Raw genomic sequence first — 23,315 nt, forward strand, 5'->3', positions numbered from 1 at the left:
GGCCCGCCCAGCGCCGGCCGCCCCATGGGCGCCGGGGCGGGGGTTTAAAGGCACGGCGGCGGCGGCGGCGGCCCCGGTCCCGGTGGCGGCCCGGCAGGTGCGGGGCGGCTCCGGGAGGGCGAGGGGGGGGGGTCCCGTGCCCGGTGGTGGGGGTCCCGGGGGGCTGTGGCTAGGGAGGGGGTGCTCGGTGCCTCCGGTGAGGGGAGCCTGCCCGCCCGGAGAGCTGGCGGTGGGGTCCGCGGGGGGTTGTTATATCTGGTGGCAGCGCTGGTTGTAAAAGGGGTTATCGGTGGTGTTAAGGAGGGAGCGCGGGGTGGCTGGGTACGTGATGAGGTATCCTGTGTGGGTGCTGGTGGGTGCCTCTGCCGGCAGCTGGGGGTGAGCTGGGGGGTCCCCTTCGGGGGGGCTCAGCTCTGATCCCCGAGGGATCCGTCTCCCCACGGCATGCAGCTGAGTGCCAGCTGTTTGCTCTGACAGGGGTTTTATTTCTGGACGTGTAACGCCTGGCAGGCTGCACAGGAGCAGCCCCCAGCTCTTAGCATGCTGAACTCCCCAGGCTGTGGGGTCCATACAGTGGGCAGCAGATAGAAAAAGTAAGGGGGGACTTGGGGTTGGGGGCCTGCCGGCCTCATTTGCCCCTTCTAACCCGTGTCCTTGCTCTGGGCTGGTGGGGCTGGAGGAAGGGAGGCGGCCAGGGCCCTGCGGTCAAAGCCACCATGCTCCTTCCTGCACATTACAGGTGTGACGGACTCACACAGCCCTGCTCGTGCCGTGTCTTTGCTGTGCTTAAGCACCAACCCCCATTTTATAGGTGTGGGATGTACCTGGCTGCAGCCTGTTGCAGAAGGGCCCACACCTTTGCTCGGTCCTGCAGACCCTCCCTGAGCCGTGCTGCAGCTCTGCTGGGCTCAGCTGTGGCCGGTCACCCCGCGCTGAGCCCGCCTGGCCCACGGCACGCCTGTGGTCAGTGCCCCCGAGCCACCCCACGGCAAGCCTCACGGTGCAAAGCTCAGCAGCTGCACGGCTCCGTGCTGGAGTGCGGCGCCTTTGAGGGAGCGCAGGGCGGGCAAGGAGGGCGTTTTGCAGCCTCCCGAGTGCAAACAGAGCTCCGCCAAGCTGCCCCTCCTTCCTCCTGTCCGGTTACCTCCGCACAATGGGCGCAGTGTCTGCCTGCGGCTTCCACCGCGAGGATTACGGCTGCATGGGCAGGCACTTTATCCTTTCTGATCTCTCCCCCCTTCCCCTGAGGGTTTGTTTTCCGGCAGGCTGAGTTCGTGAAGGGCATGAGGTACTGCTGGCAAACGGTCTGGTGCTAAAGAAAACTTTTTAGTCAGAATTGTGTGGGTTAGACCCGACTTCCTATTCGCATGTTGTGTTACTACCTGTGAGCCGCTCTGAAACTCACGGTGGTGGAGCTGCTAGCAAGCATGTCGAAGTGGGGTGGGATAGCACCTGAAGCCCGTGATGGAGGCCTGCAGAACTGCCTGCTCACGGTAGGCATATGCACTGCTGATGGCTCTAGGGGCATATCCAGTGCCGACTGCCGGAGCTGCTGCCCTTCAAGGAGAAGCGCTGGCCCTGCCAGACAGCAATCTGAGAGCTGGCTGCTGAGGAGGCTGCCAGAGACACCTTGTCCACAGCCAGAGGTGAAGCCTGATGCACAAAGTCCTTGGGCTACTCCAAACAGCATCGCTAGATAGTGCGGCTCTTTCCCCTAATGAGGAGCTTTTTGGCAGACGCTTCCTCTTCCCTCCCTGTCCTGTGGCTCCCTCCCATCCGCTGGCTGTCCTGTCTGCCTTTCTGCTAGTCTCCTTCCTGCAGTGAGCAAGTTTAGAGGGCAGTTTGAGTAGCATCACGGTGCCTTTTTATGGTCAATAAGCTGCAAGGGAGCACTGTAGGAGGGGCAGCTTCTCAAAGCTGCTGGGAGCCCATGAGATTGGGCAAGACTTCAACTGCCTTGGCTTACGGTGCCCGTTGCAGGGGTAGGAGGTGAAAGGCTGGGTGAAGGGGCTGGTTTTTCCTGCCTGTGCCTGAAAAGACCTCTGAGCCACTCCTTTCCTAGCACTTACTGGTCAGGGTGACAAAGGCTGGTGCTTACTGGAAGCCCCCCAGCTGTAAGTGAGGCCAAATGGTTTCTCTCATCTGATGAGGGATGCAGGCTCCGCAGTAATGGCAGGAAAAGAAGCACACCAGAAAAGCACGCGCTCTGCCAGCCCATCAGCAGGTGCCGTGCTGAAGTCCAGCTTGCCTGGCTGCCAGCATCTCGCTCTTGGCTCAGGTCTGCAAAGACTGCACCGTGTGTGGGCAGGCTGACCCCAGGCAGAGCACTGCCGTGGGTCTGAGGCAGCTCGTCCTACGGAAACCTCGCTCAAACCATGCCTAATGCAGGCCTCGCAGCGTGCTGGGCTAGGGGAAGAGCTCGGCAGCGTGAGGCCTGGGGCATGGATCTTTCCCTCTGAGGCTTGCAGGAGCCGTCCTGGTGTGGGACGAGGTGGCCTTTCTGGCCCAGCCTCCACCTGGGTGTCCCTTCCTGCCCTGCTCAGCCCCATGCTGTGGTGTGTCCGCCTGTTTTCTTTGCTTCTGGGTGAGCTCAGCCAAGCCTTCGGGATGGCTGGGGTTAAATTGTGACGAGCTCCAAATAACCTGTGGGCAGATGCGTGTACAGAGAGTATTTTAGTCCCTGACACATGAGCCCTGCCTAGAATGGAAGGCCCAATGCACTCGTGGTGTCTCACTGGAGGCCAGCACCTTTCAGGAGAGCCTGAATTCTCTGCCATGATGAGGAGATGAGGGCAGGGAACCACACCAGGCTCCAAGCGTGGCGTTGCTGGGGGTGGCTGCTCGCATCCCTGACCTTTTACAGCCCCCTTGGGGCCCAGAGAGGCAGCAGCTAGGAGAGGATGTTGGCCGTTGTAGTCCTCGAGTTCCTGAAGTGCTGCTGACAGGTCTATTGCTTGAAGCAGTAGTCTGTGGGGAAGGGAAACCCAGGTCAAACAAGTTAAAGTATGTGTGTGGGGAGAGGGGGTTGAATGGGTCTTTTGACTTGGGGGCATTTTCTTGCTGTTCTGTCATGGTGCCACTGCCCTCCCCAGCTTAGCCGAGGCTGCAAGAGAGACTCTGTGGCTTCCCAGGAGGAGCAGCATGTCTGGCAATGTGTGCAGAGCCCTGCTGTGAGATCCTGACCGCCTCCTGCCTTTTCCAGCAAGTTGTTTAGGGCCCTGGCCTGCTGCTCGGATAACTCCCCTCTCTGATTCATTTAGCAACGTGCAGCCTCTCCCGTAACATCCCAAATCTGCCTGTGCTACAGGCTGAGAGCAGGAGGCGATATCTTTTAATAACCATGTGATGCAGCTGGAAAAAACTTCTGGACACGCAGTTCTCTGGCGGCCCGGGTTAATGGACACGCTTCAAGGGAGAGATTCGGCCGGCTCCCCGGGGCGCCAAGGGAGGCGGTGCTGCTGCGTTAGGGTGAGCAGGGCAGCTGCTGGTGGCCTGCAGCACATGCGGCCTGTGCCCTGGAGGTCAGGCTCTTGCCACGTCCCTGCGGGGAGTTTGCTTTCTGCTGGCAGGGCTGGGGAGGATCCCGTTGGGCAGTGCTGCCTTGTGTGGCAGACACGTGCCCGGCTCTCCCCGCTCGGTGCCACCCCTGCTGAAGGTGCCTTTGGTATCCAGCTCTCAGCTGCTGAAACTCCGCAGCCGTGCTCCCGGCAGCTTCTGCTTCCTAGTCCAGGTGGGTGCCAGAGGCTTGACTCTTACCTGCTGAACTGACCCCTGTAAATGCAGGGCTCTGGGAACACCTGAGGGAGGGTTGTGACTGCAAGGGGACGTGGGCCCTGCTGTTTCTGCATCCTGGCTCATATCCCGTTCCCTCTATCCCAGAAGTATCTGTGTTCCAGGTGCTCCCCTTCCAGATGCTTTTGGTCTGAGGTGGGAGCTGACAGGTCAGAGCAGGGATGATGGAGAAGATGTCTCATTACTGACGTGTGCAGCAGGGCTCCCTCCTGTGTCCTCTGTCACTGGCTGCCACCTCGTAGCCAGACACCGTGGGAGACTTGCAGAGCAGAAGTAGCATCAGGCTTTGCTGCTGCAGGAGGGCTTCGCTGGGCAGTGGTGCTGTATTTCTTCACTGGAGTTGCTGGGTTTTACTGCTCAGGGGGAAGCTGTTGTGCTGTTGTTATTACCAGCCCTTGTTGGGACTGATGTTGCCTACCTGGTTTCGTGTTGTGCTGTGCCAGGCCGACCTGGGGTTTGTTATGGATAGAGAAGAGCAGTGTGTGCTGTGGTGGGGGGCTCACAGCACACTCACTGTTCAGGGTTGTAAAGCAGGTGGAACAGGCCAGAAAGATGTTTTGGCACGTTTTACACATGGTTTGAAGATGCTTATCCATCCAAGCAGGTGGGTATGGGGTGTGTGTGCCCGGCCCCATGGGAGCCGGAGGGAAGAGGCACGCTGGGTGAGATCCCAGCACGGGAGGAGCGGTGTGTGCAGGCTTCTTGGCTCCCGGCAATGCAAGTGGCTTGGTGGGTTTTGCCTGCTCTCTCTCTCTGTCCTCCTCTCTGCCTTTATCTTGTCTCTCTCCTGGCTGTGCGTCTATCTGGACAGACTCTTGACCCACCCCTGGGACTGCCCAGGGTATGTTGCAGGGGCTCGGGTTACTGGACGTGATAGTTAATCCCCTCACTGCCTTACAAGCTCAACACTTGCTGCTGCTGTCATCTGGGAGGGGGCCAGGGAACTTGTCTTCCTCACCCAGCTCCTTCTCAAGAGTTGGTGTGAGCACTTGCGTGTGTTGTAGTGGAGCATCCCCAGAAGTGCTGGCAAAGCCACAGCCACCATGCTCAGTGTGTGGGGACGTGCTGCAGGATGGGGCACTGATCTGCAGCACTCAGATATTCTCCCATGGGCTGGCTGGGTAGCCTCAGGTGATGCTGAGCTCTGCTTTGTAGTGAGCTGGAGGAAAAGGACAGGATCAAGGTGCTGGGTGGTGCTGCTGATGATTTATAACGCTCTTGGCTGTGCTGGGGCCTGGCCCCCAGCTCTCTTATCCAGTAGCTCTTCCTGTGACTTTGTCTTTCAGGTTTCAGGTGATAGCAAGCTGCAAAACCCTCAAGTACAGCTGGGATGTGCTCTCTGCCCCTCAAGTTGAGAATCCCCAGTTAGAGGGTGGTCCTCAGCCACCGCCAGGCCCTGCCAGCTTCTCCAGCCGTTCCCAGGTACCCCTGCAACATTGGCAGCTTCCAAAGGTTGGTTATCTGTCTCTCTGAGTAGACAAGTTACGTGTGCTCTCTTCCCTTCTGTCTTAGTGCTTCTGTATCCCAATTGGTAAACCGGGGATAATCGCATGGCACTGCAGGCTTCCTCCTTACTGGATGTGTGGTGTTTGGGACCAGTGGGGAGGCTCTGGAGACAACACTGGTGCTTGTAAGCCCTTGTGGGCCAGCTCTTGGGGGGAAATACCAGATTCCTGTGTGAATCCTTTGAATAAAGCATGGTCCCATCTCTGTGGCTGTTTCAGTTGAACTTCCCTTGAATGTGTGCATCTGGATCCTTCTCACCCAACCCTAGTGGTGGTCTATTGCTTGTTTCTAGTCTAGTGGGCAGCCAGTGACGGACTGGGGCTGAGGAGCAAGGTCTCTGGGCCAAGGGAAATGGGAAGACCCTCTTCTGAAGGCTGAGAGCTTGTGCTAGTGTTGTTCTGCTCCGGCAGCTTCTTTTCCCTCTGTCCCTTACACCAAGGGTTTCTGTGGGGCCACTGTTCTCAGCGGCTGCCTCTCCTCCACCCCTCATTAGTGCAGGGCTTGGCATGCCAGCGGGAGGGGGCCTCAGCATGTCTGCGCCTTGATCGGATTTGTCAAGGCTCCTTCCCTTTTCTTCCTGTTCATTGAGGGCTGAAACAAAGCAAACAGAAGAGAGGAATTCCAAAGAATAGGAGCGAGGGAAGAGAGGGACGCGGGAGTGACAGGCTGCCCCGGCACCCCCCTTGGTGTGGCGGGGCAGAGCTGGAGGCAGAGCGTTTTGGGAGACGAAACCCTCCCCGTTCCCAGCCATGCCACCGGCTCGTGGTAGTGTGGGGCAGCCCAGAGTGCCTCTGACCCCGCAGCCTGGCTAGTTTTTCCTTCTGAGGCTGTCCCTGCTGCGTGCCGCAGCGCCAGCGGCGAGGAGCAGGGCTCGGGCCTGCTGCCTCCTCTTGGCATAGGCACGTGGGCCTCAGCAGAGCTCGAGGGAAACGTTATGTGAACTGCTTTGTTTGTCGTGCGCTGTGATAAAAGGTTTCCCTCTTTACCTGTGCCAGGAAGGTTCCTCCTGCCAGGGAGCCCCTAATGAGCCCAGCACAGAGCTGAACGTGCTGTGTGGGTGCCAGGGCAGCGAGGCACCAGCCCCTCCCAGCCTGGAGCCAGATAAGCGCTGAAACAAGGCACTTCTGTGTGGCCGGGTCTGGGAAGAGGAGACACAAATGTGGCTTGGAGCTCATGTGGCTTCCCAGGAGGGAAACGAACTTGTGAGGCTGCCTCAGGTAAAGCTTCATCCTGTCTCACAGCCCCTTGCTCCCTCCTCTGCTATCCCCAGGACACGGTGCAGGTGCCTCTGCAGCCTGCCCTCAGCCCCGCTACGGGCTGCCTCAGGGGAGACGGCAGGATGTGAAGCAGTCCTGCCTGCACTTGAGGTGAAATATGTCCCTACCAGTGACCCCCCTGCCTTGCATTTAAGCCACAAGGAATCTTAAGCCACAGCCTCTGTTCCCTTTCCTTCTTCCTCCTTGTTCTACCCCTTCTGCCAATCTCTGCACTCTGTGGTTTAATTAGAGAGCAAAGTAAAGTGCTTAGACTCCAAAATGTACAGATTAGGGGGTTACTAATCCTTTTCCTCAATGGGTGCTTGCATCCTGTCCGGTCAGTTATCAACCTTCTTTCCCTGAAGTAGAAACTTGGCCACACTTGAGACCTCTCCCTCTCCTCTCGCTTGTGGCACAAGATTAAGAAGGGAGACGGAGCAGGCGGAGGGAAGTGAGTTGTGGGCTTCTGCACTTCTCAAGGTGGACTTGTAGTCAGCACTGGCTGTCGTCATTTCTTGTGCCCTGGCTGTCTTGGGTGTTCCAGGAGCAGTAAAGCGAGGGGTTGTGATTTTCCTGCTTGCTGTTTGTCCTCCAAAGCAGTTCCGCCAGGCTGTTTCACGGTTGGCAGCAGAAAGCTTCCCTTAACATTTTTTTTGGAGTGCTGTTTTCCTATTCTGACAGGAAAAAAAACAACACTTTCTGGCAGAGGAAGCAACTGCTTCCCGGCACGTGTGTGTTTATATGCTGGATGATTTGGTCTGGGTCTTGTGCTTTCCCTGTGTCTGTACACCTCTCCCCGTGTTCCCAGTTGTCAGTCCTGTCCTCTTATTCCCTGCGTACACCCGAGTGAGCCGTGTTGCAGCACTGTGATCCCTGTGCTGCTGAAAGCTCAGGGCTTCCTGCTGGGAGCAGGAGGCTGGTATCTGGCAGGGCTGCATGAGGTTAGTGGTTTCCTCGTCTGTGGAGGATGAGGACATCTTTATTGGACAGATGCTGTCAGTGTGAAGGGGAAGGCTGAGCGCTTCCTGCTCCACGTGGAGGCACTGGCAGGGAGGACAGGGGTACGGCTTGGGAGGATGAGACTTCCTGAGGGTAGGAGGGGAATTCAACCCTGATGGTCACCGGGTGGGCTGTGCTCTCATCTGTCCCACTCCTGGTGTGGGTTGGGTGTTGCAGAGGTTCCAGCGGTTTGCAGAAGACGTGAGCTTTTATCCTGTTGCTTGGTTGAGTCAAGGCGTGTTGTTTCCTCCCTGCCTTTGTCCTCTGCTGTTGAGGTTCAGGATTTGGCTTGGCAGTGTGAGGAACACCAGGGATGGAAAGATAGCGAGCAGCAGGATGAGGTGAGGAAGAGTGCTGGGAAGGCTCAACATGGAGTTTGGCTATTGGGAGCATTTTTCTTTCTCCCCTTGGCTCTGGGAACCACCTTCCCATCTTATTGTTCCTATCCATTGCTTCCTCAGTTTCCAGTTTGCAAAATGCCCCGTGTGCTTTTTTGCAGGTAAGTTAGCAGTCTCTTAGCCTGACCAACAGCTCTACCTCCAGTGTCAGAGCCTATTTGCAATGCGTAAGCATCTCTGTGGCTCAGGTATCACTTCAGGGCTATAAAGTGCCCAGGGCACTCTGACTGGATGGTACTATTGCTGCTTGGATTTTTTTAACAGCCTCCCTCAGGGCAGGGCAGAGTCTGCCCTGAGCCATCCTGATTTGCTATTTATAGTGCAGTTGTTCCATTCTTCTGTGGATGAGCTCTGCTTTCAGCCCTGTTTGGACGCTGAGGGCATCAATGCCAGGAATAGCTCTGGGCAAGGAAGATGCGAGTGGCTGCTTGAACGCAGCTCCCAGTTTGGGCCAGTCTCTAGTGGAAGAGGCCAGGCTGCGGCTGTGCTTCTCTGTCCCTCCTCCAGGCAAGTGCTTGCTGGCCTCTGGAGGGCTCGAACCGAGCTCTGAACAGAGCCTGTGGTGCAGGAAACATCAGCACTGACCTCAGTGCTGCTGCTTAGGCAGAGCTGCTCCATCCCTTTGGCTTGTGATGCTCGCGGCTTGTCTGGAGAGCAGAACCGAGGCAGATAATTAATTGCTTGATTTAGTGCCCAAAATGAAAAGCTGGAGGAAAAAAAAAAAAAAAACAGTTTGAGGTACCTTATCTTTTCTTTTAAATGTAACACAGCTCAATTTCAGGCAAAACAATGCAAAATGAGACTTTTTGCTTGGAAAACAAAGCATTTTGTTCTTGTCCAAAACTTGTCGTGAAGCAGCAAATAGCTCTGAGCTGTCTGGAAACTGCAGTTTTCAATCAATAACTACTCAGCCGAAAACACTTACCCAGCTCTGCGGGTGACGAGGCACTGTAGGCACCTGGGGTCCTGTCTCAGAGCCCTGCCCCTGGCATCTTCTTGGAGCTGGCGGGGAGGACGATATCATGCCTGTCGTGGGCTTTTCCAAGCAGAGTGCTGGTCCTGGGTGGCTGGGGTCACTTTGTCTCCTTTTTGCTGTAATTAACCTGGTGTTTTGCATGAGATGGCGCAGACTCCACAAGCATCTGTAGGGGCTAAGTCTGGTCAGATGTTGTTCGTGCTTTCCCTTGTCCCACTGGGGAGCAGCTCCTGGTGCAGGTTGTTCAAGAGTGTTTCGAGGAGGAGGGAGATTTTGTGGAGGGAATCTCCTGCCAGCCTCTACCTTGATGGACAGGGAGAAGGCTGCACACACTTGGGCAATGCTAGCTGGAAACTTGAGGCATTGCTGTTTCGCACAGTGACATTCCCATCCCTTTGCTGTTTGGGACATGATGACTGGTGTGTGCTCCAGCTGTGCTGATGGCAGAGCTGGATCTGGAAGGGGGCTTGCTGCGGACAGACTTGGATAGAAGCAGGAGCTGCTGACTGCTGACGCTGCTGTTACCTCTCAGCTCTGACCACAGGAACTGCGTTTGCCGCAAGCCCACAGCAGCAGAAGTGTCAGGAAATGGCCGGGGTGAGCAGGTTGCAGTGCTCGGAGCACGTCCCAAGACTAGGACACGGTGAACCTCGTGGATTCAGAGCTGGCCATTAGCTGCAGCACAGTCGTCAGCAAAAATGCAGATACTAGAAACCTAATCCCAAGAGAGGGAAGAAAGTTGGAGACCAGCCCAAATGCTGCTCCTCTTCTGTTTCAAAAGGCAGGCAGGGTCCTTCTGTCCCTTGTAGTGCTCCTGCATGGAATCCAGGCTTGGTCCCTCCTGTGGCTAGCACGTGGAGATGTGATACAGGCCACTCTGTCCTGCTGATTCCCCTGCGAGGGGGAATTTGTCCTGTGAGGGACAAATGCAGCACGTGCAGAGGAGTGCAGCCCAGCACCCTGCTGCCCCGGTGTCCCCACAAGCGTGGTTGAAGGCTACTGCGCTTAGCTAGAGCGGGCTGCATCTAGCAGGGCCTCGTGATCGGCATCTCTGCCAAGAGGAGTTGCTCCCTGATGCGTTCCTGGGCTTTCAGATGCTGAGAGGTAAGCAGTGAGGCATGTGCCCGTGTCAGACCCAGTCTGGACTTGCTGTTTTCCGCGTGCTCTGGGAGAGGAAAGGAAACAGTCTGGTGATGGAGGTCCCTGCTCTGACCAAGCTGGGAGCTTCAACTAACACCCTTCAGTGACTGTCAGCTTCTGTTCCCTGCGGGGTATGCTTTTCTCAGAAGAGCGTAGTTTTTTCTGTGTGACCTTCGTGGAATAAAAAGCTGAACTTGTGCAGCTGCAGAATTGTGCAATGGTAATCTTCCGGGCCTGGGAAGAACTTGATGCACAGGAGTGAGCCGCAACTGAGACACAGCTGACTGCTGACCCAGGGAAACGTTTGTCTTAGTTGCAATTTTCTCTGCAGCTCAGTGGTGGTGGAGGGATGACGACACTTTCTTGTTTTACAGCCCATGCTCTGGTGTCTCACTCCGTGGCTTGATCCCATTTCTAGAATGTGGTGGCTGCTTTGCCACAGGTTCTCTTTTCCAGTGAGAATGGAGGTGAAATTCTCGCTTAAGTTTTGCTTATCATAAGACTGGGGGAAGGAGGGGTGGAGGGGTAATCCGGAGCATGGGTTTTTAATCCTGCTCTCCTAGCCAAATTCCTTTCCGCCTCTGTAAATTCCTGCAGCTGCTCTGCTCTGAACTGCTTGTGTGGTATCCACCGGCTGGGGCAGTCCTCTTCGGGCAGAGTCATTTTGGTGACAGGGAAGGGAGATGACCCCTAGCTGTATGTCACTGTGTCAGATGTGTGCTGCTGCACGTGGTTTACAGGTGACCTGCTGAACGAGGGATTGGCCTGTCCCCTTCCATCTACTCAGAAAAGCAAAAGATTGTCCCCTGTTGCCTCTCTTTGAAGTGTGGTGCGTCTTCTCTGCTCCTTGCAGGGACCAGCCTGGCCACCTCTTCACTTGTAGTGCCTGGGGGGGAACGGGATGGCAGAGCAAGCCTTGGGCTACCCTGTGACCTGTGCCAGCTCTCCCTAAACATTAACTGCTGACCGGGCAGCCGCCCAGCCAGGCAGAGCGAAGGCCGGCGGGGCTGAGCCAAAATGAGGGGCTCCTGTGGGAGCACGGGGGGATAGCTGGCAGGTTGCCTGCTGCTAGGGCCTTGAAGGTCGATATGAGCACACCCAGCATTCCTTCTCGGTGGCGGTGAGTGGGGTCTCTCTGCCTTTTGTCCCGTGATGCCCTGGCTCTGGGCTGTCCCCGGGCCTGTCTCTGCCTCCTGAGGTGGGAGGCCCGGCCCAGTGTTTGTGCAGCTGCTCACCCCGCTGGCCTGACGCTCCCCGTTACCCGGCTATTGCCCTGGAGTCACTGCAGACGGGGGAGTCCAGGTGGGAGGAGAGAGCCATGTGTCTGCTGGCAGCCTCTTCCAGCCTTGGGGACACGGAGCCTCTCGTCCCGTGTGCCACAGTCCCCATCCCTGCTGAAGCAGGAGCTGCCCTGCTCCTGGGGAGAGCGTGGTTAGGAGAAGCATGGGGGAGGGAGGGAGGACAACCTGCTGCGGACAGCACTTCTGCCCCGCATCCTTGTGCAGGGGTTGGAAATAGAGAGCGGCGGTATTGGGAAACCTCTCGTCTTACCGCTGGCAACGCTCGTCTGGCGCGAGCAAGGAGACTGAGGAGGGAGGGCAGGGGGCTGAGCGCGTGGGCTGGAGGGAGCGGTAGGGCTGGACGGGGAAAGCGAGAGTGCTGCGGGGAGGCCAGCGCACGTCCCATGCTGCGAGCAGTGCCCCCCTGCACGGTGCCACGGCCACCGGTCTGTGGGAGCCGCATCCAGCCTTGCTCTCCCCTTGCTGCGCGTTTAATGTTGCCTGGGGGAGGAGAGGCTGTGTAATTGCCTTCCTGCTTGCCACCTCCTCCCCACAGCTGTACACGTGCTACGTGATGGAAAGCACACGGGGCAGGGACAGGACAGGTCCCCCTGACATAGGGGGAGCAAAGGGAGGGCTCCTGCTTTTGGCCCCCCTGGCCCAGGAGCGGGGCAGCCGCGGGGGTTTCCTCCTGCTGTGGGGCTGGGCAGGGCAGAAAGGCGCTATTAAGGTGCGACTGCCTGTTCCGACAGGGGCTCTGCAAGGACAAGCAAGAGCCGCCCGAGCGGGAGGTAAACGCATCTCCTGGGGCAGTGATTTCTGCGCTGCCTGGGTGGAGACCCTGCCTGCCCCAGCCCTGCAGCTCGGGGGCTGCGTTTGCCGGTGCTGCTCAGTCTTTGCGAGGCAGGCCCGTGCTTGCTGCCGCAGCTCGCCCTTTGCTGACGGGGTGGGGGGCAATTTGCGTTTCATCTCCATCGCTATGCAGGCTGCTGTATCCTGATCCCTGTGTGCTGGCGGTGGTGGCTGCTTCCCACTGCGCCCTGCCTGCTCCGGGCATCCTCGTGGGCTCCTGGCAGGGCAGGCGGAGGGCAGGGGCTCCTTCCTTTGCTCTGTCCCCTGGCTTTCCCCAGCCCGGGGGCCAGGCGCGGGGGAGCTGCAGGTAGAGGCAATCTCTGCATAGTTAGCATTCCCAGCCCCGGCCTCCCGCTCCTCCTGCTGCCATCCCTTCGGTGGGACGCTGCGCTCCTTGGGGAGCCCCGCTTTCCCAGCCTGGAGGGGCTGGAGCAAACCTGCCCTGCTCCTGGCTGCGGGTGGGCAGCTCTTCCTTCCTTTGCACACCTACAGCAGCGTTTGCACCCTGTCCTCATCGTTCAGGCTGCAGGCAGTGTCTCCCCTCTCTCAGTAGCTAGGAGAGGTGCAGGGCAGCCCGCACCCCATCCTTGCCACGCTTATATCTCCTTCCCAGGCTGGCCACACGCCCCGTCTCTGCCAGCCAAGGGGAGACCGGGTAGGCCCTGCTGTCCTCCACCCCCCCCAGTATCCTACATGTGGACAAAGCCTCCTGCACCTGCCCTGGGAGAGCAGGAGGCAGGTGCTGGACAGCGGGTAATTAATCCTAACACTGCCCTTATCGCAGCAGAGGAGGGGTACGTGAGGCCCCAGAGCTGGGAGTTGAGGGCAGATTCGTCCTGACTTACTTTGGGCAACTCCATGCCCCTGGCGCTGGGGGCTCTTGAGTAGCAAGCAAATTTAATCTCGTTTTGTTTGTTCTTTCTTCCTCCGAAAGGGGGGCCAGCGCAGGGCGTGCGGGGGGGAGCTCGGGTTTGAGAGCGGGGAGGGGGGGGGGTGGGGGGGGAAGTGTCAGATCTGAAAGGGAGGAGTAAAGGGAGGATTGGGAAAGGCAGACCCAGGAGGGAGCCGCAGCAGCGGGCTGCAAGCTGGCTCAGGAGGCGCTGGGAGGAGGAGAAGGGGAAGGCAGGTAAGGAAATCACTGCCTGGGGGACAAGCGAGAGGCCAGGTGAGGAGGGCTGGGGGTGCTACGGAGGGGATGGAGTCCTTGGGTGCCTGCCCGGGGTCTCTGCCAGTGGTCGTGCTGCTGCCCCTGGTCCCCTTCTGTCCCCCAAAGCTGCCGTCCCGGCAGCATGCTCACGTGCAGGGGGTGCCGCTCCCCATGGGGAGGGCCCATGGTGCTGCAGATAAGTGGGGCGGGGAGGCCAAAGGGGCTAGCAGGAGCAGCTGGGGTGTTGCTGTGTGCCCCCAGCTTGTCCCTCCTTTGTTGGCACTCAAGTCCCATTCCTATCTGTTGGCTTCTCAGCCCTCGTCCCCTTGCCCAGGGGCTGCCTAGGCCGGCCCGGGTCGGGTGGCGGTGCCCTCTCAGCCCTGCCTTGGCCCCAGGCCCCAGCGGCCCCTCAGACATCTGCACATCAATGGGCTCTGGCCGGGGGTACGCCAGGGGGAGCCGACCCTAATCCGTGTCCCATTCATCGGGAGGCAGCGCGGGCTTTTGTGGCGCCACCAGATGCGGGGCCGAGGGCAGGGGCTGGGGCTCCTGCCGGGGCAGGCAGGGGTGCGGAGCGAGGCTGGCCCCCCGGGAGAGTGGGGTGGTTTCTTGCTTCGTGGGGCCCTTGTCTGCGCTGTGCTCCTGGCTCTTGGGGTCGGGAAGGGCTTTCTGAGGCCGTCTTTCTGCCCCCGTGTTTGGCTTGGTTCTCCTCAGGAGGTGGCGGACAGAATGGGTCTCCACCGCTTGCTTCCCACATAAAAAAGACAACTTTGGCATGGAGGACGTGGAGCCCTGTGTGGCCAGGGCACGGGTGTCTCCAGCTGTGTGCGTGGGGACAGTGGTGCTTCCCCCAGCCCAGTCAGCAGGCTGGGATGTGGGGACAAAGCGGGCAGCACGGTGCCATCCTGAGGCCAGCAGGGCACGGGGCAGGGAGGGCGCTGGGGGTCCCGTGGGCATCGCTGCCTGCCGTGTGGGTTGGGCAGCAGATCCCAGGGGGAATCCCTCCTCTTTTGCTGCTCCTGGCTGCGTTTGAGCTTTCCCCTTCCCAAAAGTGGAGTTTTTTTGTGGGCTGGCTCACACCCGCACTGCTGCGGCCTCCTCCCCACGCAGCCCCCAGTTTCTAGTCGCTCCTGCAGGGCTGGTGGCTGCCCTGGTGGTGTGGTGAGGGTGCCATGCCCACGTCCCCGCTGCTCCCCCGGCTCCAGCAGCCCCTGGGCCACGTGTCCCTTTAAGCCAGCACTCTGGGAAATGAGTTTCACCGAACTGCTCGGGATCTTTCCAAAAACTTAGCCAGGGCAGGCAGCTGTGCTCGGCATGGTGAGCATAGGGGGAGGCGTTTGACCCACCAGGGACTTGGGGAAGGGACAAGGGACGCTGCCGGAGTTCCCCTACACCTGCTGGCAGGAGGGTTGGGAAGGGAGCCAGCGTCCCGAGCTCGGTCTCCTTGCTTATCTCCTCACGGGCCGTGCTCTTCGGGCAGCACGTCTCGCCCAGCCCAGCCACGTCCTTGAGGCCGGTGTCTCAAGAGCAGTCCCAGCCCCTTCAGCCTCTGGAGGTGGTGGGGGAGGGCTCTGCTCTCCCTCTCAAGGGCAGGCAGCATTAACCAGCCCAGGCCGGCCACCCAGTGCAGCGGGGTGGGGGCAGCGAGGCAGGACGGCATCTCCTCCCCTGGGAGCTCTCATGCTCTCCCCTCTGCCCGTGGGATGGCAAGGAGTGAAATCACTCCTCCCTGGCTTGCAGTTCCCTCCTCTGAGGGCCATGAGGCCACAGCAGGGTGGTGGGGCAGGTCTGGGGGCGTCCAGGTTCCCCAGCATGGGGAGGAGGGTGCCGGCTGTGGGAGGGTGTCACCAGAGAGCTGAGGGGCGTCCGTCCAGTCACAGCTCCTGGAGTCAGCCCAGGACAGGGGATGTCCCACAGGGGGACACTGAGGCACCCACATGAGGGCTGTGGGGCCGTCAGTGACTCCGCTCTCCGCTTCCCTGCCCCTCGCAGGCTCTAGGATGCTGGGGCCAGCCGGGCTGGGCCTGCCCACCTGATCCTCAGCGCCCCGCTCCCGCCGGCCCACCATGTTGCGCTCCTGGCGTGTGAAGCTGAAGCTGCTGCTCGCCACGGTGATCCTGGCCATCCTCCTCTCCTGGCTCTACCTCTTCATGGGCAGCCTCGAATGTGAGTGGGCCCTCCGCCTTCTTGGCTCAAGGGAAGCACGGGGCGGGCAGCGGAGGCCAAGGCCTTGGGAGGGTTGCTCTATGACCGTGCAAGTTGCTGTGGGTGTACCTGGCCTCTAGGTTCCCAGGGACATCCCTGGGGTCTGGGGGAGCAGAGCTGTGATGTTGTCTGGACACATGGTGTGTCCTAGGACCTCTCTGTTCAGGTTGGGACTTGGTCCCCCCATTCTTCCCATGTCCCTCCTTGGCTTAGCACTGCCTCATCAACTTCTTGCCATGTCCAACACACATCGCACTCGCCGTGTCCCCGCAGATGGCCGCTTTCTCCTGCTGTCGCCATGCCTGGGCGAGCAGCCGAGCCGTGACGTGGAGCGGGAGGCGCTGGCCTTGCAGGTGCGCCGGGTGGAGGAGGAGAACCAGCAGCTCCGCCGGCAGCTCGGACAGGCGCAGGCGGACGGCAGCGACGGCAGCCCACCGTGGGGTGCCTCTGCCGAGGATGGGTCCCTCCCTGGGGGCAAGAGGAGCAACCGCACGGCCTGTCCCAAGCAGCGGATGGTGCACAAGTGTGAGGTGGGTGGCCACACCGACACGGTGCCACGGCACACAGGGAATGTCCGACAGGAGGCCAGCACCCTGGCTGAGCTTGGGAGGATCTGAAAGTCCTGCAGAGGGGAGGGTCCAGTCTCAAAAGTGCAATGTTTGTCTCTGGGCAGCTCCTGCACGTTGCGATTGTGTGTGCCGGACACAACGCCAGCCGGGATGTGGTCACCCTGGTGAAATCCATCCTCTTCCACAGGTAACGGGGGTGTGCTGGGCCAGAGGCCTGCTGGTTTGGGGTTTGCAGATGAGCAGTTCTGGAGGAGAGTCCTCCCTCTGCCTCCTGTGTCACTGATGAGGCTTAAAGGGACAGAAGGGTGTTTGTTTCCCTCCAGGGGTGGCTTTTCTCCATGGGCCCTGGTTTCTGTCCCTTGGCAGGGGTGGGAGAGATGGGGACTATGTCTGCTTCCTTCTGCTGTGGTGCTGAGTGCCGCTGCATTGCCCTTGGCAGGAAAAACCCCCTCCACTTCCACTTCATCACGGACTCGGTGGCCCACCAGATCCTCCAGACGCTCTTCCAGTCCTGGATGGTGCCCTCTGTCCATGTCAGCTTCTACAACGCCGACGACTTGAAGGCAGGCACTTGATCCCCTCTACACTCTCCCCCCTTTCTTTCCCAGCCAGGCACTTGGAGGGTCCCAGGGGAACAGCGGGGTGGCTGGGAGGGGGGTAGTTAACTCTTTTTCTACTGGTCCCACAACCCTGCTGGGTGCTCAGTAGTGGCTCTGTCCCTCTGCTGGCCTCCTCTGCATGGGAACACAGCCATTCTGCCCAGGCAAGGAAGGGCATGGCCATGCCCAGCCCTGAGGCTGTGTCACCTTGCAGCCAGAGGTGTCGTGGATCCCCAACAAGCACTACTCCGGCATCTATGGGTTGATGAAGCTGACGCTTACCAAGGCACTGCCCTCCAACCTCTCCAAGGTCATCGTCTTGGACACCGATATCACCTTCGCCACCGACATTGCTGAACTCTGGGCTGTCTTTGGGAAGTTCTCTGGTGAGGACAGGGTACCCTTGGGACCCGGTGGAGCTCTGGCCCATGGCCCATCAGGGTGGTGGTCCTCATCTGCCACAGCACCAGTGCAGTGGGTTTGCTTGGGCCCTCCAAACTTGCAGCCGGGCAGGCCACATGTGTCCCTCTTTTTCCTCAGACAAGCAGGTGATCGGGCTGGTGGAGAACCAAAGCGACTGGTATTTGGGCAACCTCTGGAAAAACCACAAACCATGGCCAGCCCTAGGACGTGGCTTCAACACGGGTGAGCATGGACTGCTGGGCTTGGCCCTGCACCCTGACAGAGCATCCAGCTGGGGCAGCATGTGGTGTGGGGAGGCTGGGGAAGGCTGAGGTGAGGCAGGAGAGTCTGTGTGGGCACGTGGGGCTGCTACAGTGTGCTGGAGGTTGTGTGGGTGGATGCACAGAAGCAGCATGCCCCAAGACCTGGAGGCACGCAGACTGCTGTACTCCCTCGGTGACCAAGTGCCCTCTGTCCTGGCACCCAGGGGTGATCCTGCTCTTGCTGGACCGCCTGCGTCGCCTTGGCTGGGAGCAGATGTGGCGGCTGACGGCAGAGCGGGAGCTCATGAGCATGCTCTCCACCTCGCTGGCCGATCAGGTAACGGTTCCTCCTCCGGGGTGGTTGGCTGTGCTGCGTTCCCGTAGCACTGCTGGCATGTGGGGACTGTGCTGGCTCCTTCGTCCTCCTGTGAACTCACCTTTCTCTCTCCTAGGACATCTTTAATGCGGTGATCAAGCAGGACCCAGCCCTGGTGTACCGGCTCCCATGCTTCTGGAATGTGCAGCTGTCTGATCACACCCGCTCAGAGCAGTGCTACACCGAGGTCTCGGATCTCAAGGTGGGTAGGTTTTGCTGCCTTTGAGATGGGGGCAGAATCCCACATTCCCCTGTTAGGGGCACTGTGCTCTTCCTACTAGGAGATACGGTGCAGGGCCTGAAGGACAGAGTATGGGAGCTGGAGCTCGGGGGGAGTCAGCATGGTATCTGGAGTCTTGGGGAACTTTGGGTGCTGCTGCCTTCTCCACGGGGTGACGTGCCACTGCCCCCAGGTAATCCACTGGAACTCTCCCAAGAAGCTGCGGGTGAAGAACAAGCACGTGGAGTTCTTCCGCAACCTCTACCTGACCTTCCTGGAGTACGATGGGAACCTGCTGCGCAGGGAACTCTTTGGCTGTGCCAGCCTCCCCAGCCCGCCCAGCAGCCAGGTGAGGCTGTGGTGACTCTGCCCCTGACCCGGAGTGCGGGGCAAGCAGAGCCCCCGAGCAGCTGCCCCTGCACGCCCTGGGTCTCCTGCTCTACCTCACCTTTGCGGTGTTGCAGCTGCAGCAGGCCCTGGAGGAGTTGGACGAGGACGATCCCTGCTACGATTTCCGCCGGCAGCACCTCACGCAGCACCGCATCCACCTGTTCTTCCTGCAGTACGAGTTCCTGGCCCTCCCCAACCCCACCGATGTCACCCTTGTGGCCCAGCTCTCCATGGACAGGTACCTGCCAGTGGGGTTGGTGGGTGGTTGGGTTCCCCCCTGCGCTGCCTCTGGGGTGACTCCGCAACTCTAAAGCTACCTGAGATCTCTAACATGGGCTCCTCACCCTCACGCTGGAGCACCGCAGCAAGGAGCAGCACCCTGTGTTGGGGAACAGTAAATTCCTTCCACTTTCCCCCGAAGCAGGCTCGGCTGGCACACGGCTTGCTGACAGGCACCCTCTTCTGGGTCTGGCCGAACTCCCACAGGAGCTCCTGCTCATGCAGCGCCCTGTGCTTTGCAGGCTGCAGATGCTGGAGGCCATCTGCAAACACTGGGCAGGCCCCATCAGCCTGGCGCTGTACATGTCGGACGCGGAGGCCCAGCAGTTCCTGCGCTACGCCCAGGCCTCGGAGGTGCTGAGCGCCCGCCGCAACGTCGCCTACCACATCGTCTACAAGGAGGGGCAGTTCTACCCCATCAACCTCCTGCGCAACGTGGCCTTGGCCAACACACAGACGCCATACGTCTTCCTGACTGATATTGACTTCCTGCCGATGTATGGCCTCTACGATTACCTCAGGTACGGGGCTCCGGCAGCAGTTCTTCACTTGCAGAAATGGTTGGGTTTGTGTTCAGCCATGTGATCCTGCTCTTGCTCTTGTCAGACAAGGGTGGATGCGGAAGGAGCAGTGGCTGTGAGGGGTGCCTCATTCCTCATGCTCCTGTACGGCAGCACTGCAGGGTGCCTAAACCCATTAATACCCTTCTGGAGCAGTGGAGGGGCTGAGGAAGGGGGCTGTGTCATGGCCAGGCAGGCCTCACACCCTTTCTACCACCACAGGAACTCCATCCAGCAGCTGGAGCTGCCCCACAGGAAGGCAGCTCTCATTGTGCCGGCGTTTGAGACCCTGCACTACCGCCTGACCTTCCCCAAATCCAAAGCAGAACTGCTCTCCATGCTGGACATGGGCTCCCTCTACACCTTCAGGTAAGGACTGGAGCTGCCCCACCATCCAAAGGGCTGTCACACCCAGCAGAAGCCAGTTTTGTACCTGTGTGCCTTGGGGCTGTGGCGCAGCCAGGTCAGAGGATCTCTCGTTTCAGGGAGCTGCCACTTTTCCTGGTGTCTCACTTCCATCTCTCCTCACAGGTACCACGTGTGGCCAAAAGGCCATGCCCCGACGGACTACGCCAAGTGGCGGACAGCCACCGTGCCGTACCGTGTGGCGTGGCAGCCAGACTTCGAGCCTTACGTTGTAGTGAGGCGAGACTGCCCCAAGTACGACCAGCGCTTTGTGGGCTTCGGCTGGAACAAGGTGTCCCACATCATGGAGCTGGATGCGCAGGTGGGTGAGGGGCGGAGGTGCTGGTGGGCAGTGAGGTGTCGGCACCAGTGCCAACGGTGACGCTTGCCGCTGTGCCCCCAGGAGTACGAGCTGCTGGTCCTGCCCAACGCCTTCATGATCCACATGCCCCACGCCCCCAGCTTCGACATCTCCAAGTTCCGCCTGAGCGCAGGGTACCGGGGCTGCCTGCAGACGCTGCGGGAGGAGTTCCACCAGGACTTGTCGCGGCGATACGGGGCGGCCGCACTCAAATACCTCACCGCCGAGAGGAGCCTGTGACGCCCGGGGACAGCGGGTGCAGCCAGCAGGAGAAGGGAGGGCGCAGGGCCTCCCTCCTGCCCCAGCCCACCTCATCGCCCTGCCCAGGGATCCGAGCTGGTAGCAATGGGATGCCCATAGATAAGGGAGGATGCCATCTATGAGAACAGGCGGTGCCTGCGGGTCAAGCCGCTGCAGCGTGGCCAAGGGTTTGTCCAGAGCAGCAGCCTTCCTGTGTTATGGGGAGCCGCCACCATGCCAGGGACTGCAGGGACTGGTCCCTCCATCCCTTGTTTTAGCGGATGTGGAGTGACAGCCTTCATGGGTCACCTCAGGCTGGGGCCTGGCTCAAGAGGCCTGGGAGCTGCGCCTTTCCCTGCTCTGCCTCTGCTCTGCAGTCCCAGTTCCCAACCCTCTGCACTCCCCCTGGAGCTTCGGTGAGTGGGAGAAAGGGATGGAGGCCATCCTTCTGCATCCTTTGTTGAGCAAGCTCAGAGGCAGCCACCCGATGCCTTGGGAGGTGGGGGCCAGAGATCAGCAGGAGCTTTAAGTGAAAACAGGCTGAGCTGTGGTACAAATCCTGCAGCCCCTGCAGCTGTCAGGGTGGGTGGAATAGCATCGCAGTGGGCCAGCACTCGTGTGGAGGAATTCCTGGCAGGGACCACCCCGCGCCTCCCCGCTCTCGGCAGCGCCGGGGCTGCCAGCGACAATCAGGGATGTGGCTGACACTGGAGGAGACCGTAGCTGAGCGCTGTGGCTGGATCCCCGCGCTGGGAGCAGCTTGGCTAGGCACTGCTCCATGGCTATCACACACTGGAGCACAGAGGATGCATTGCTTTCCTCACGCTGTTTAAATTATTTAATACTTTTCTCCTAAGAATTAAATGATTAGGGTGTCGTGGGTGTTTTTTAATCCTTTCTTCCTTCTGGATGATTTTGCTAGTGGCACTGAAGGATCTCCAGGCCAGCTGCTGCTGCAGCCTCTGCTGTTCTCTTCTTAGCGTTAGTCTGGTCTGCAGGAGCCAGATTGTGCAGGTGTGAAGACTTCCGTCCGTGGTGGGAACGGCCAGGAGGAGCCATACAAATCGCATTGTCTGGAAAGGGCACAAGCGCCTCTTGCTTATTCTCTCTTTTTAATTTAATTTTTAAATTAAAGCTTTTTTATTCTTTTTCATATCCTTGTTAGAAGTGCATGGTTATTAATTTTTTTTCTGCTGCGAGCCTGCAAGTGTGCCGTGGAGGGAAGGCAGCGGGAGCAGAGCACCACAGTGGTAGCTGGAGCTTGGGCTGGGGTAAAGCACTGCTGGCCAGCGCTCTGCCTGCCGCGTTTGAAGCCGATTCCCTTTCTGGCTGGCACAGCAGGAGGGCTGGGGAGCAGGGATGACAACAGGCAGAAGAAATGCCAGTGTCACCAAGCATCGGATGAGCCAGCCCCTGCCAGCTTCGACATGGGCTGGCTATGGGCATTGCTGCGGGCTGGCAGCCTGGGTGGTGGGGTGGCCCCCTTTTGGGGCAGTCTGTGACTTCATGGCATAGCTGTGCACCCCGTTTCATCACATCCTCGTAGCAGAGATGTGTTTTCTTGTTCTGGCGGTGCTACAGCTTGTCCCTGAGAGCTGTGGCTGCTGCGTTGTGGTCTGCAGGACCTCCCTGCCCTGCGCCCACCTTGGCAGCCCAGCTGAGGCCACGACGCAGGCAGGGCAGCTCCCTGGCTGCGCGGCTCCGGCTTTACAGGGCTATTGGGAACAAAACCTGGCTCCGAGCAGCCAGCCTTGAATCTGCAGGGGGAGAGGAAGGTGGGGGCATGCCAGAAGCAAGTTGCTGAGGCTTTATTTGGGAAAGGGCTAGAAAGATGCTGCTAATTGCGGCGAAGCAAGGCGCAGCTCCAGCCCGCTGGTCCCTAGCAGGCAGTTTCTGTTTAATACAGCCCAAGCTCGCTGTTGTCGCCGAACTTGGCAACCGCACACGTTCAGGTCACATCTAGAGAGCTGTTCACCTATCCCTGGTCGGCCTGTTCCTTGCTAAAGCCCTGCTAAAGACATGGGAGGGAGCAGCGGGGTGTTTCCATGAGGGCTCGATGGCTGTGGCAGTGCCGGCTCTGTGTCTAGCTCAGCTGTGGGCCCTGCAAGAAGGCACAGCTCTGCCTGTAGCCACCGTGCTGAGGTAACATGTCCTGGCCCAGCAAGCCCTTAGCCCAAAACACACACACAAAAGAGTTTCGAGTTCCTAGAGCAAATGGAGCAAGGCTTTGGTCAAAATGTGCCCTCTGCTGGAGGACAGCAGCTGGAGGAGGCGTTGATTGAGAGGCCGGGGACCTTTTCTTAACCCTGCACAGCCCCTTTGAGAGCTAAAATTCATTTCTGCTGAAGGCAGCGCCCTTCAGCCTTGCCAAAACCACCTCGAGCAGGAGCCACAGCCACAGAGCTGCCCTCCGAGGCCCTCCCTCTGTGGGCAACGCTGTCCCCGGGGTGGCTCGCGGGGCCTCCTGTCCCCTCCTGCGAAATACAGCTAAGGAGACAAGAGATTTTATTGTGTTTTATTTAGTAAAATGTTAAAATAAATAAATACAAATTGATCAGATGCTCTGTACCCCCTCCCCCCCCAAACTTTAATTTGCTAAAATCTAAACACATTTGTACCAAAACTGAAACCACAAGGGACTTGAAGGCAGCAAAGAGACTGCAGATCACTATGAGCATCAGGCTAAAAAAAATAGAGATATTTAAAAAAAAAAAAAACAAACCAGCTCACGAGTCGGTGTTCTCATTAAGTGATTCTGTGAGGACAGCGTGACCGCTCAGAAAGGGTATTTTACACCAAGGCCTGCAACGATATGAGACTGTGAGGGAGCTGGGGGCAGCGCAGGGGACAGAGCCTGCCTGCCACCAGTGTCCCCGAGGGGAGCGTCCGGCCAGGGCTCGTGCAGGAGCAGTGCTGCGGCGGCTGCCTGCCCAGCCACGCTCACGTGCCCTCACCTGCGAGCTTGGGACGTGGCACGGGTGGCCTCAGGCACCCCCTGCTCCTTGCCAGGGAGCGGAGGCTCCCAGGTGAGCGTGGTGAAGGCAGCGCCTGACGGAAGACCCATGGAGCAGAACTGGGGGCTGTCAGCAAAAAGCGTCTG

At 59.3% G+C, this 23,315-nt stretch overlaps 1 protein-coding gene across 2 annotated transcripts; it reads left to right on the forward strand.

Moving 5' to 3' along the window:
- The first annotated feature begins 5 nt into the window (after positions 1–5).
- On the forward strand, positions 6–21,368 carry LARGE2 (LARGE xylosyl- and glucuronyltransferase 2). Of its 2 annotated transcripts, XM_035539240.2 has the most exons (16): positions 6–97; positions 5,079–5,244; positions 15,339–15,512; positions 15,825–16,081; positions 16,225–16,307; positions 16,560–16,683; positions 16,934–17,105; positions 17,260–17,364; positions 17,609–17,721; positions 17,837–17,962; positions 18,174–18,329; positions 18,445–18,608; positions 18,892–19,170; positions 19,432–19,578; positions 19,741–19,936; positions 20,018–21,368. In XM_035539240.2, the coding sequence occupies exons 3-16, from the start codon at positions 15,413–15,415 to the stop codon at positions 20,213–20,215; spliced, it is 2,220 nt and encodes a 739-aa protein (XP_035395133.1). In that variant the 5' UTR covers positions 6–97; positions 5,079–5,244; positions 15,339–15,412; the 3' UTR covers positions 20,216–21,368. The 2 variants fall into 2 exon arrangements, with proteins under 2 accessions (XP_035395133.1, XP_050566722.1); XM_050710765.1 differs by lacking the exon at positions 5,079–5,244 and having other exon boundaries at positions 34–97.
- Positions 21,369–23,315: the final 1,947 nt, after the last annotated feature.

The sequence above is a fragment of the Cygnus atratus genome, chromosome 5 (genome assembly GCF_013377495.2).
Source record: "Cygnus atratus isolate AKBS03 ecotype Queensland, Australia chromosome 5, CAtr_DNAZoo_HiC_assembly, whole genome shotgun sequence".
NCBI lineage: Eukaryota > Metazoa > Chordata > Aves > Anseriformes > Anatidae > Cygnus > Cygnus atratus.